We start from the raw sequence: 14448 nt of genomic DNA, 5'->3' as shown, positions 1-14448 counted from the left end.
TTTTCCACTCATTCACTTCAAAAATTTAACATACTCCTAACGCAAATGGCTTCTATTTTCACATCCAATGCAGTAAATGACATTGTAAATGGCATTCACATTGAATGGAAATCCTGCTCTCACAAAGCATTCATGTTCAACGGGAATTAACGTTAATTCAACACGCTACTAACCTATTGAATTGATTTCCCTAAGCTGCAAGCAACTTCAACTTTATAAAAAAATGATTACCATGCTTTTTAACTCTATATCAAGTATTGCACTACCATATCTTATTATATGCTAATTGTCAAAATGGATTAATCACCAATTTACATAATATTATCTTCAAATTTAGTTATCATTTATCTAACCAGTTTAATTATATACAGGGAGTATAGTAATGCTTTATTTTGGTACATTAGAAAGGAAACAAAGAAACTAGGAAGTAGTAACTAACAGTCAATAGAAGAAAACTGATGTTTATGCCACATGACATGCAGCCATAGAAAAATGAAAGAAAAAAACTCCAAATCTAATACCTTTAAAAGAAACAACCACAGAACTTCTACAACATCTTTGGCTACTGTTCATAGTTCATGACAGCACTTCATACAATGAAATGCTAAATTATGGTTGGGTGGTTTGAAGATAGCAAGCAAGCATTGCAAAATTGAAATGAGAAGATGACCATTCTTTTTTTCTTTTTTTTGCCATTTCCCCCACCCATTGATGGGCATAATATCTGAATTGTTTAACTTCTATGGCAACAAACAAAAGATCAAAAAACAAAACAGTTTTTGCTGTTCCTTGAACCAATGAACAAGCATATCATGTAAGTAATGGATGCGCTAAAATTATTGTGAAGACAACAACACACAATACCCAAACCAGTCACAACAGGCTAAAATTTTCAACTTTCAAACATCAAACTTAATTGGGTCATAGAAGAAGGTGATTTCAAAGCATGTGCAAGTCCTATCCTACTTCTTAGAGGACTTCCCTTTTTTTTTAGGGCCTTTCCCCTTGGTGGCGTCCCCGGAAGAATCCCCAATACTACTGTCCTTCACATTAATCGCGCCATGACCGAATTCCGGAGACAGTATCTTCGCAATCTCAGGAAAACCAACATTGTTTCTGCCACGCAACAGTGTCTGCAAATTCTGCTCCCAAATCTTGTCCTTCTTAATGCCGGGACTCTGCACACCACAAATCACTGTCAATACAAAACCCTAATTTCAACATTACTAACCACAGTGTTAAATAAAATTGGGGGGGAGGGGGGGGGGGGGGGGGGGGATGTGTGGGTGAACCTTGAAATTATAGAGTTTGATGAACTTGGAGAGAATGAGAGCGATTTCGGAACGAGATTGGCGAGGGATGCCGAGGAAGGTGCAGAGCTCGCTGGAAGATTTGCGGATCTTGGTGTTGCCAGTGCCGGTGATTTCCTCCACCGCTTTCGCCACAGTGGACATGCTTCTCCGACCAAACGACCCCATCTCAATCTGATTCGCTACCTCTTGCTTGCGGCTGCTCCCACCCTTCCTTCTAACTTATAGAAATCAACAAGAACATTGTGTTCGTAACAAATAATTTTAAAATACCTAATATTGAAGGAGTTCATTTTTTATTTTTGCTGTGTAAGTACTATAAAGTATAAAGTATAGACATAGTATTTATTTTTTAATTTTTTTAGTTCAGTATATTCTATAAAAAAATAATGGATATATACTATCGATATAAATTATCAAACAATTGAAATTCATGCCTAAGCTATATTTTAATATAATTGTTGTATTATAAAAACTAACAAAATTATCATAAGCTAGTTTCTGATTGTAAATGCGTATTTTAAATTAGAATTGAATGATCATGGATTGTAAAACTTACACGGTCAACATATTAGAATTATAAACTATTCTTATTATTATGATTTTTAAGATAGGTTATTATAAAAGATTACAAATTTATCATAAATCATCATTTATGATTAAATAATGTGGTCGTATCAAATTATTGTCATAACAAAATTGAAATGTTAATTTTATTAATTTTTAGATAAAGTATTAATATTAAATATTATGCCATTATGATGTTTAAAATTATATTCAATTAATTGTTTTACACTATATTTTACAAATAATAATAATTAAAATTAAAAATTTTATAGATGTGTAATTAAATTTAAAAATAATTTACTACACTTTGTTTCATTAATAGTTAAGGATAAAAATTATATATATATACATACTTTATTTTTAAATTTAGTTAATAGGACAAAAATGATTAATTTTTTTAAAATATATAATTATATTTAAAATGATTAATTTCCTGAAAAAAATAGTCATAATATTATATTTTAATTAATAATTAAAGAAAAAAATAAGAAATGCTTAACCGTTGATGAAGACTTTACCTTTATGTTGATTGGATCCAAAGATATTTAATAAACATAACTATATTCAATAAAGAATTAAAATTCTTGCATTAATCTTTTAAATTGATAAGTTATATTAATATATATGTATATAACTATTTACATTAATATATATTATAGTATGTATACCATAAATATATTAATATAAATTTACATTTTCTTATTTCAAAATATGTTTACAAACTAAATCTTTAGTAAGTAATAAATGTGGTATTTAAAATATAACGATTTCTTGGTTTATTTTTAGATACAACAAACTGCACATTAGTCATTTTTGTTAAAAAAAAAATTATGTGGTTTATGTTCATGCAAATAAAGTAAGTGCTAGAATAAAATTGTTCTGGATATTGTTGTTAGAAAGAAAATGACAATGGTATCCAGGGAACAATAATCCAACATTATATAAGAGTGCATGAATAATTAAGAACTTTTAAAAAAAAGTAAATTTGCATATTAATAGAAAACAAAAAACCCACCTTGAATCAGACTTAACCAATTTCAGGTCATTAACAAAAAAAAAGAGACTTAAATAAGACTAAAATCTGACGTCGGACATCCTCAATTTAATATGGAAATGAAAAACAAACGTAACTTATGTGTCTGCCACAATATTTTCACTATGCTTTCTATATAGAATAATAATAGATAGGGTCAGTTACAAGTAGGGGTAATCTATTACCCGTTACAAAAGATGATAGATAAAAAATCACGTTAAATCTAAAATAAAAGTTAAAAAAACTGTTGGAAACAATATCATCAGGAGGCACAGGCGGGAAACGGAGGGGGAGAAAAACTCACAAAAAGAAAAAACTCATTGTAAAAATTCAAATGTAGGCGTTGGGCACCACACGAATTCGAGCACGTCAGCCTCTACAAACTCATCAGCGGCTCACGACCAATAGAAACCAGCCACGTCATCCCTAAATGTAAGAACCGTAACAATGGAAAAGTACCGTGGGATCATCGAGGAGGGAGGAAGCCGAAAACCTCAACTCTCACACTCTTATTACTCTCCCGCACTCTAGGGTTTACAGAATCAGAAAACGAAAGAGGGTTTTAGCGAACGATCATGGCATCTGCTAGGGTTTTCGGAGCGATCGCCGGGAGAGCGTTCATGGCCGCGGCGTCGAAGAGTTCGGCCAAGAAGAAACCCGTTCCGTCCGGCGGAGCCGCTGCAAAAGCCGCCGTGAAAAAGCCGGCCGCGCCTAGGACCACCAACTCCGGCATACAGAAGGTGGTTCCGGTGTCTTCCGAGCTCGGAGACTTCCTCGGCGCTCCTCAAGTGTCGCGAACCGACGCCGTCAAGAAAGTCTGGGCCTACATCAAGCTGCAGAATCTTCAGGTCTTGTTTCCGTTTTCGTTCAATGCTGTTGTCTTTCTTTACGATTTTCGTTTTTCAGTTTTTTTTTTCTTCCATTTCTCGGTAGAGCTTACTTTTCACACTAAAGATAAACGTGTTTGGGTTGTATAGGTTGATTTGGTGCTTATTATTATGTGTTAGGTTTTCATTTGTGGTGATTGCTATATTGTGTTTTGCTTATTATGTTAGGTTTAACTCTTGAATTTGTGTTTGTGCTTGTTAAGTTGGGGCTGACTAGTATTGTTGCAGAACTGAGGCTATTCGTTTGTTTTTGTGCTTCTCTGTATGCAATGTTGAACGTTATCTCTGCTTCATATAATTAGTGTACTAACGAATGCAATGTGATGACATTATTTTGTTGCTTTTGGCATTTTGCACTTTAGGGTTTAGGCTCGTAGCTGTAATGTGCTTTCAGTATGCTGGGTTTTTTGTTGAAACCACTGAATGTTTGTAAAGATGTGAATAACTGAAAGCTATATTTTGTTGCTTTCCATTTAATGTGAAAATTTGGATCCGATTTTTTCTAACGTGAAGCAAAAGCAAACACACTGATTGTCCTTGAAATTCCAAGGGTTACTGTTGGAATAAGTGAGTCATTTTAGCTCTCTTTCACTTGATTTTACACTATGCACCCAAAGGGGTTGAAGGGAATGATTATTTGCAAAGTCATGGACTAAAGTGAGACTAATTTCAGCGACTAAAATAGGCATCGTTTTGTATTAAGATAGTTATTATGCAATAATAATATGATTTTTGGAAGGGGGATATATTATTTGCGAGCTGGTTTTGGAGTGTCTCTGTTTGATCATGATCTTTGAGATGCTTGCTGCTTTAGTTCAATTGTGAGCTGCTGATAGCAATCTCGATCATTGTTGGCTTTTTCTCTTTTTATGCTGGCATCTTTCTGCTGTATGTTTTTCCATTTTTTTTATTTGTTTTGTATCATGGAAGTTTTCATGGCATTAGTTATAGAAGTAGGATAATTTATTTTGTTTCATGGAACCTTTTTATCTTGTCCACACCGTTCATGTCTTTTCATTGTTGGCTGTCTATACAATGGCATGACAGAGCTATTCTTTTGCAGAATCCAGCAAATAAGAAGGAGATCTTTTGTGATGAAAAGCTGAAGACCATTTTTGAGGGGAAAGATAAGGTTGGGTTCACAGAGATTGCTAAATTGCTGTCTAGCCATTTTGTGAAATCTGGCTGATATTCACAGCTTTGATGGTACTGTTAATGATTATAACTTGTTCTAGTACATTAAATAGGTCATTTTGTCTTCAAGTACGTGGTCTGTGACCAAACCGGTAAGAGACATGGAAATTTGTGGTATCAGACTTAGGGTTTTTTGAAAGTGGTGTTATTTTGTCAAAAAAGAAGAAAGTGGTGTTATTTGCTCCACTGTCTTGTTTCACATTTTTAGGGTTTTAGTATATATGGATGATATTTCCAAGCCTGTGTTCATCATCACCATGGTTATTCAGCTATTCATGATTTTACATTACACGATTTGATATATAGGTGTTTGCATCTGAGTCAAGGATATGTGTTTTCCAACAAATCAACGTAAAAAATTTCAAAATGAACAAACAAGTAATTTTTGTTTCAAAGTTGATGCATGTTCACAACAGTGAATGCTCAACCAAACAAGCACATAATTTGACTATCCAACAATTTGCATCACATGAATCTAATGACTTTGAATCGTGCTATTCATGAACTAATGTGATTCCATATCACCCATATAAATTACTCGAGTTAACGATTCATTATTTTTTTTTGCTTTCACTATTCTTTATAAGAAATTGAAAAGTAAACTATTAAAGGAAAATGAACTGAATTGTCATTCTCTCGTTCTGTGTTGTATTCGGCTATTTCATTATTTTCAGTTTTGTGAAATAAGGGCTTAATGTCCGTTATTTCTAACTTCGGTTTGTGATCGCTTTCTAAATTAAAATTATTAGTGTCATATATCATGTGAGTCAATGGGACTAGCTTATAAGCTAGCATTCAAACTTTCTCAGTTATATTCACATCAAGAATGTGGATGAAAAAATAGCTTAAGTCTAAATTAAAAAAATGACAAATTAAAGCCTAAAAATATTAAATTGAATAAAAAGAAAAAGAAAACATAAATTGATTGAGTTTAAACGTGTTTGAATTCAGTAGTTGAAGAGTCCCATAGTCTATAAGTGTTTGAGGATGAAAATGCTTTAATTAAGAGTGAAAAAAAATTCTGGATTTAGTTTTCATGTAATGAAAGGTAAAGAACATATTCATGAATTATACAAAGATACATAATGTCAATTTTTAGTTTTCTTATTAACGATTGGAATTATTTTACCTTCTAAACTTTAAAAGAACTTAATCTAAAAATTCTCATAGGAGCAAAAAAAAAAATCTTTTATTAAAAGGAGGAAATAAATAAAAAAGGGAATGCCAACTCTGTAACACGAAGGTAATGTGGCAAACAACACAAATAATACAACGAATTCATGGTGCACTAATTTTTACTTCCTCTTTAATACATCAAACAACTATTTTGTATGGACACACTGCCATAACGATGGCATTGGTGGTTACTATTTTGGCATCCCTTACGAAGATCTACTCTGCCTTGTCTAATAATTTCTGTGATGCTTGACAGTTGCAATGAACTATTCAATGCTTGTAGCTGCTCCTTCTTGACTTATGATGTTTCTCACGATGATCAGAATAATCAGATGAATAAGAATGCTCATATCTACTTTTTTCACTTCTATGATATCCATCAGCACTAGAATCCTTCGATGAATACCACTGCCTTTTTCTGTTCTGTTTATTCATATCACTCTCAGGATACTCAGAACCCTTGGGCGTATCACAATACTTTTGTTTGATTCTTCTATTTTGATCATCCTTGTGGATATCAGAATCTTCAGATGAATAAGAATGCACAGCTCTGCTCCGATTTCCTTGGTAGCGATCAAAACCATAAATTCTGTCATACTTTTGAGAATCACAATGGGCTGTTGATGAGTGCTTATGGTTGCTCCTCTTAACCTTGGGCTGTCTTTGATGATTAGAATCGTCAGATGAATAAGAAAGTGCATCCCTGCTCCTGTTATCAGCATGATCACAGGCAGGACCAGAATCCTCATATGAATATGAATGTCTTTTTTTGCTATCTTTGCTCTTGTGCTTTTGTATATTCTTTCTACTTTGATCATCCCTCTGACTGTCAGAATCTTCAGATGAATAAGCATGCTTTCTTCTGCTATGCTTACTCAGACCATGCCTAGAACGGTCAGAAACTCTGGACGAAAAGGAATGCTCTCGTTTAGTCCTACTTCGATCATTCCTGTAACTGTCCGAATCTTCTGATGAATGGGAACTCTTCTGTCTGCTCTTTCCATGACCTTCTTCAGAGACTGAAGTTTCTGATGAGCTTGACCTTGCACGATCTCGCTTCTTTTTGTTTACCTTAACCTTTTTTTTCTTAGACCTCCGCTCTCCATCATCCAATGATGCTTCACCATCTGAATTTATTTGTTGCTGCTTTTTGTGCTTGCTCCTTTTGGACTTCTTCGGTTTTTTAGAAAAGTTGGTTAATAACTCGGGGATATTATCCATACCAAGAAAACCTGAAAAATAGGCAATAATTATGGTTTCCTTGGACAAATATGCAACAGTTAAAAGGCATAACTTAAAAAATTAGAGCTGCTAGTACATACCTCCATACTCATCAAATATGTCCTCCTCAGCAACTATCTGCTGGTTTGGATCATCTGGTTTGAACCCTCCTCGAGGGGGACTGATTCCTGGCCTTTGCTTGAGCTCCCATTTTAGGGGCTGCATCATTTGCCGAACAATACCATAAAACATGTCAATATTATATCATCTTTTTAGCATAAGCATAGTAATACACATCTTCATTGCATCAAGACTACAATTTGCACGACATAAATATAAAAATGCAGTTCCCAGCAACAAAATGAGCACAATAAAGAACATTGGCGGGAGGTATGCTAAAATTGTCTATGGATTTTAGAAAACCTGAAGGCAATCTAAAATTGCCTAGCTAAGGTTGAATTTTCAAAATCTTCCTGAATTCACATTTTCTCCCCATCATCTGTAAGGGATAGTGTTTCCTTTCCAAGTTCTTAACTAACCTTTTCATCCAAATTAATGCATATTCCGTTTTGATTATTTCACTCAAAAAAGCTTTCCAGGTAAAATCTCTCTCTACAACATTTTCATTTTCAGCTATGGCAAGCAAAAGTAAAACAAGCTCACAGAAATCCACTCTCATCAGAGATGGGCATAACTTGTAAATGATAGGGCAGGAATCTATCAATGAAGTAATAGAAATGAATGGACTATGGATAGTGTAGTGTGATGTATAGGAAGCATTATCCCTTGAATAGTATGAAAATATATAATTAGAAACAGCAGGATACCAAATTACCAAATTTAAATTCTTAATTGCTTGCTTAAATTATCACATATTCAACAATTGGCTGCACGTGAAATTATGTCCCAGAGATCTTGAACTAATTAGAGACTGGGATTGAGATTAAAGTAAGATAGGCAGAAATGACATTTTTGCAAATGTAATTCTCAACATTTGTGAACACCAGTTTGTGATCACAAGTAAGCCATCTCACAGTGACACGAGTTATATTCATTTTATAAGCAAGTTACGATAAGTATATTGCAATTCCGTAGCTTCAAATATTGTAATGGACTTGGAGAACAATGTATTAATTATTTAATAGAAGAGTTTAGAAATAAGAGAATACCTAGAACATCCATTTTCAAATTAGTTAACTTGTCAACAAAAAATGAAACTAAACTCTACCGACACACAAGTGTACCAACCCAAAATGTAACATCCCATTTTTCGTAAACTAATTTAAAAAAAAAAATTGTTATTTATAAATAAATAGAGTTTTAAAAAAATGATGAGGTTTTTGTAATTAAATGAATAAGGAGAAATAACTTTATTAAAATAATGATTTGAGAGAAAATAAAAAGGGTTATTCATTTGATAGGAAATAAAATAGTTTCTTTCTATAAAATAATAAAAATAAATAAATATAATAAATATTAGGTTGTGAGTACCCTACCTATAAATAGCATTAGGTCAGTTTTCACACAGACAATACCTCCTCTTTTTCTCAATTTTGTTTTCTCCTCTCCTCATCCCAAAATTCTCTCTTTTTTCTGCATACCATCAAACTTGTCTCAGAAAAACGATGATCTTGGACTCATTCACCGTTGGATCGTTGTGAAATTTGAGCACCAGGTTTGGAATTCATTTTCGAACATTCTCACTATTGGAAATTTCGAAATCATGTTGGAGCTGAGAGAAATACACTTTGCATCGTAGCCTTTTCTTTTCTCGCAGAAACCCAAAACTGTCTCGGTAAAACTACGATCCCGGATTTGTTAACCGTTGGATTGTCGTAAAATTTTGATATGTGGTTCGCGATTCATTTCCACACATCTTCACTGTTGGGATTTGCAAAATAATGTCTGTGGAGGGAGAAATACTCATCGCACAGTGGAATGAAGGCTTCAATCTCTTTTCCTTCTTTTTAACGTTTGGAAACCCTATTAGAGCAATTAGAGAAAAAACTTGAGAAATCTCAGAAAATCATTAGAGATGCCGCTATCACTGTCGCAATACACACGTGAGCCCGCTTAGAGGTAAGGGATGATTTTATCGCAATTGGAGTTTGAATGAACATGTGTATGGATCCTTAAAGAATTAAATTGAGGTTTATTTTGGGATGTTTATTGAATTATAATTTTTCCTTTAAGATTATAAATACAATATTGTTATGTTTTACGTACTAATTGATGTTCTTATGAGAATTGATTGATAAATTTGAGTGTTCTTGATGTTTTTATGTTTTTGATGTAAAATACATGTATAATTAGTTGTGAGCTATGAATTGTGCAATCATACAATTGTAAGATCCTTTAAGGGCGACGAGTATTGTGATGGGACCCACTGTGAAAACCCGACGAGTTAAAATGATTTTAAAAACAATTGAGTAGTTGCGTGTATTGCATAGTTCATAGGTAAAGTGTATATGATTCATGAGGTGTGATAACGTGTTAAATTGAGATTATATCATTGTGATTGAGATTGAGTGTATGTGATACATTGAGTATGTATGTGATTGAGATGTTGTATATATTGAGTTATGAACTATGAATTGTACAATCGCACGACTATAAGACCTTTTAAGGGCGACGAGTTAATGCTAAGACCCTTTAAGGACGACGAGTATTGTGATGAGAACCACTATAGGGACCCGACGAGTTTAATCGAGATAAAACTATTTTAAAAACAATTGAGGAGTTGTGTGTTTTGTACAGTTCATAGATAGTTTATAAATAGAATCTGTGTGCTAAAATGTTTTCTGGATTGGACCCGAATCAGGAGGAAGAAGCTCTGACGGACTCTTCGGAGTGTAGGCCTTGAGGGTAAATACACTCGATTTGAGTGCTCCTATAAGCCTGTGTCGATCCCACATGGTTAGAGCATTCTCACAAAACAATATGATCCTGACTGGTCTCCCTATAATTTTACCTAGTGAAAGTAACCTAACTTACTAGTGTTTGGTTTGTCTTGTCATGTACTCCTAGGCGCCTAACGATGTTTTTCACTGACATGGTACCACATTGCATATAATATTGAGTCTTAGTGTATATGTTGCATAACGCTTGTGTATTTATCGATATTGATTGACTAGGTGATATTGTGTTTTAATCCTTGAGTACGTAAATGTTGTAAAAATGAATGAGATGTGTTGTGTTGTGATGTTGAGTGACAAAATGGTGAAATGACGTGAATTATGTTTAAATAAGTTTTATTTTGTTTATATGATATTTATACTTACATGTTATCTTATTTCTCTCAATTAGTTAGGAATGTGATAACTCACTCCCTGTGTGTTCTTTGGGTTTGGATCCTGTGATGATCTTAAATTGTGTTCGGAAGAACAGATGATTAGGTAAATTACTTTAAGGAACCTTGTGCTGAAGGACGTCGGGACACGATGCTCTGATAGGATGTGACATTGGAATATAGGTTTCTATATTAATTGTATGAAGTCTTAGACAGCCTTATTCGAGCCGAGATGACTTTATTATTTATTTGGACAAATTTGAATATGATGTAAAAGAAAGTGAATGTGAACCTTTTACTCTGTTGAAAGGATTTTTTTTAAATGTGTTTTAAAAACTTTTAATTAATTATGATTTTTTTTCCTTTTATTAGTACATATATGTATAAGGTAGAGGGTGTCACATACAAAGTCAAAGACTAAGTTGTAAATTTGAAAAACAATTGTTCAATTAAATGAGCAACTAACCTCAGTAGGTTCTGTGTGGGCAAGGATAGCATTCAAGGGATCATCTCTTTTCAATCTGCTTTCCTCATTAGGCATTATAGCATCCTTCAAGGGACATTCGCGATCACCACTTTGGTGACCATAGTTCCCACATCTTAAGCATTTTACATTACGAACTTCAATTCCAAAAGGTTTCACCCTGGCAGGAGCTCCTGTTTCCAGCCTAAAAACCATTCAGTTACTAAAAGTACAATTAAATAGGTTTACAGAAGTTCATGGGGTCTCATAGCAGCAATTAAACTTGAATAATACATCTCCATGCCAAAATGACAAAATGTAAATCAACATGTCAAAATAGCCAGCCAGTTATCGAATTGAGTCAATGATAAAGAACTTCAGTTTCTCTCAGAGATCGGTTCGTTCTAACTTGTATTTAGCCCATAATAGAGACAACACAATCAAAAGTAATCTCGATGTGCTGCAAAAAATCTATGGTCGTATTCCCTAGTACAATCAATTCTACTTCTGATTCCCAAGCAATCCAACCAAATTGGAAAACAGCATATCATTAGATAGCTTTGGAATACCACACAACACATTCGTCTCTTGACACCAAAGGCTGCCATCATTGGAAGAGTATAAGCAAACACATCATTGGACAGCTTTTGAATACACAAGCCAGGCATTAATATAAACACACAAACCAAACAAAAAATAATAATAATCGACATACCTAGGCGCATTTTTAAGAACTTCGAATTCCTCCTCAGTCGGAAGAGGCCGCCCGAAAACATCCTTGGGCCTCGGTTTCTTCTTCTCTTCGTTCAAATGCGAGGAACTCTGCGGCGGCCTAGGAGACGAGTAATAAACAAACATATTCAATCACACAAAAACTAAAAACTAGTAACAGATTAGTTTCATTATTGTTATTATTGATATACAAAGCAAGTGATGAAGGAGGTACATGGAAGAGGAAGGTCCATCATCAGCACTAGGCCCCTTGCTCATGTCCTCTTTCTTCTTCTCCTCATTCATCTCGGCAGCTTTGGCGCTCTCGGCATTGTAACCGGGAGGACGAACGTACATGAAACTAACAGCTTGCATGAGCTCCACCTACACAAAACCCTAATTTCAAATTCAAGAAACGAGAAAAGACGAAGAGAGAGAGAGAGGATGCGATTCGAACCTTTTCCTTCTCCTTCTTGGAGATGAGAGCGGTTTGGCGAAAGAACTCTTGCTCCTGAGCGAACTGCAATTATAAGACGCAAACAGAGGGATAAGAAGATGAATTGTTGTTAAGGAAGGAATTGGAATGAAGAGAGAAAAAGACTTGCCTCGCGAGAAACCTCTTCGGTGCGGCGTTGGCGATTGGCGTGGGTTTGTTCGGCGATCCATTTGCGGCGTTGGTTGGGGTAAGAGAGAGGGTGCCATGGCTTCTGGTTGAGATAGGAGTGGCTCCAGGCGGTGCCGGATTTGGTCTTGTAGTCAACCTCTCCGTTCGCGATTCGCTTGCTCAGCCTTATGCCTCCTCCTTCCTCACCCTCCATCGATTCTCTCTCTCTTTCTCTCTCCAACACTGTTTATCTCTTAAGTGTATCAAAGTACTGTAAAAGTAAAACCTCTAATCAAAATTTTCAGTCTAGAAAGGTCAATAAAATAATTATTTTTAATTTAAGATTATTTTCGTTAAATTATAATTTTAATATCTTATAATTTTAAATCTATAATTTTGATTTATATTTTCTCTCTCTCTCGTACTGTTTATCTTTTAAATACATTAACATATTGTAAAAGAAAATCTGTTTTATATTATTATTGATATTATTTTTAAAATAATTTTATAAAAATTAATAAGTTATCGAACTATAAATGATATTTTGTGATTATAATAGTGTAAAATATTTTTATATAGTATTTTTTTCTCAAAATTATATATCTAATCAGTAAAAAAAGTTCAATAGTCATGTTTTGTAAGGTAAGTGAAAAAAAATTATATATTGTCTATCAACAAAAAAATTATGATTGGTATGATTTTTAATATTGTCAAGAGGGTATAACATTGAGAGGAAGGGGATGTTTGGGAGAGGAAAAACAAGGATGGGGAAGCCGATAAGGAGAAGAGGAAAGAGCAAACTATTTTGAATATTTATTTATTTTTTTTAAAAAAGGGGTATGAACTATGAAGAGAAAAAAAAAATGTAAAATAGAAAGGGCTTGACCTAATATTACCTAGAGCTCGATATGGTCCATTCCAAGACTGGGCCATTAAAACGTTGTTTTAAGAATTGAATTGGTTCAGCTGGGGGCTTAGTTTGATTAATTCAACAGCTGGTTGAAGGACTGAATTAATGCATAAAAAGCAGATGTTCAAGTATGATTAATGCATAAAAATTGACCTCAATAAAATTTCGACTCAAGATTCAGCTAAGTGTAATCTCAATAAAAAAGTCTGAAGTGATTAGGATTAATTTATAAATTTCATGAAAAATTAAGTGAACGATTTTCTAAAAAGGATAAAACGTAGGAGTATGTATTCATTTTATCTTATAAGAGAAATTTATTTTATTTTATTTTCTTCTCAAATAAAAATTGACGAAAAAGTTTATTCATAATGTCTGGAGTAGTCAACTTTGATCTGGCTAATAGGAAACTTGAATTTCTCAGCATCCAATGACTTTTTTTCAATGCAAAAACTGCATGCAATGATTTTTCTTGAGTATGACGAATGCAACTTTAAGATGAGATGCTATAAGAGTAGGAAAAACATTTTCTAGATTATTTGACAACCTTCTCGGTAAAAAGATTATTCACTGTGAATACTAATTGTGAGTAACTAACATGACAACTAATAAGTCAACCAAAAGACCACTTAGATTTGTCTGCATATAATTTATTTTTCTCGAGGATGGTGAATAATGCTTAGGGAGTGACAGTTGAAACCTTGTTGTATCTATGCTATCCATTTATTTAGAGGAAACCAAACAGAAACATGTCTATTATTCCTCATTTTATTCTTAATCAGGCCTTTTTCATATATACCCTTGGTTAATGTGTTGCACTTTTTTGGAGCCTAATTGTCCTTTGTCTTTGTTCAGCCTGCCTTCAGTGTAATTTCTTGTAATTTTTTCTACAGAAAAGATTCGAATTCAATGCATATAGACCTTTTACTTTATATGTGATAAGTGCATGCATATTTATGCGTGCTAAAACTATGCTTTATGCATGATACATTTCACATATTATACCCAAACAACTCTTTGCTCAAATGTCAATTTCTTTAACTTTCGGTATTGTTTTTGGATATGTGCAATTTGCTGCAAACATAA

The 14448-nt window shown here is 33.7% G+C and overlaps 3 protein-coding genes across 3 annotated transcripts; 1 reads left to right on the top strand and 2 right to left on the bottom strand.

Moving 5' to 3' along the window:
* Positions 1–493: 493 nt before the first annotated feature.
* Positions 494–1579, bottom strand: LOC114376058. Its single transcript, XM_028333972.1, has 2 exons — positions 1293–1579; positions 494–1178 (listed from the first exon to the last, which is right to left on the bottom strand). Exons 1-2 carry the CDS (start codon positions 1476–1478, stop codon positions 963–965), a joined length of 402 nt encoding a protein of 133 aa, XP_028189773.1. The 5' UTR covers positions 1479–1579; the 3' UTR covers positions 494–962.
* A 1803-nt stretch (positions 1580–3382) lies between these two features.
* On the top strand, positions 3383–5288 carry LOC114374371 (upstream activation factor subunit UAF30-like). Its single transcript, XM_028332009.1, has 2 exons — positions 3383–3758; positions 4861–5288. Exons 1-2 carry the CDS (start codon positions 3486–3488, stop codon positions 4984–4986), a joined length of 399 nt encoding a protein of 132 aa, XP_028187810.1. The 5' UTR covers positions 3383–3485; the 3' UTR covers positions 4987–5288.
* Positions 5289–6158: 870 nt separating this feature from the next.
* LOC114377296 (uncharacterized zinc finger CCHC domain-containing protein At4g19190-like) lies at positions 6159–12731 on the bottom strand. The gene is made up of 7 exons (XM_028335742.1): positions 12457–12731; positions 12309–12371; positions 12087–12235; positions 11856–11972; positions 11144–11345; positions 7490–7607; positions 6159–7399 (listed from the first exon to the last, which is right to left on the bottom strand). The coding sequence occupies exons 1-7, from the start codon at positions 12667–12669 to the stop codon at positions 6438–6440; spliced, it is 1824 nt and encodes a 607-aa protein (XP_028191543.1). The 5' UTR covers positions 12670–12731; the 3' UTR covers positions 6159–6437.
* Positions 12732–14448: the final 1717 nt, after the last annotated feature.

This window comes from Glycine soja, chromosome 11 (assembly GCF_004193775.1).
Source record: "Glycine soja cultivar W05 chromosome 11, ASM419377v2, whole genome shotgun sequence".
NCBI classification, from domain to species: domain Eukaryota; kingdom Viridiplantae; phylum Streptophyta; class Magnoliopsida; order Fabales; family Fabaceae; genus Glycine; species Glycine soja.
The sequence above is the reverse complement of the archived record's forward strand: the minus strand, read 5'-3'. Positions and strand labels throughout refer to the sequence as shown.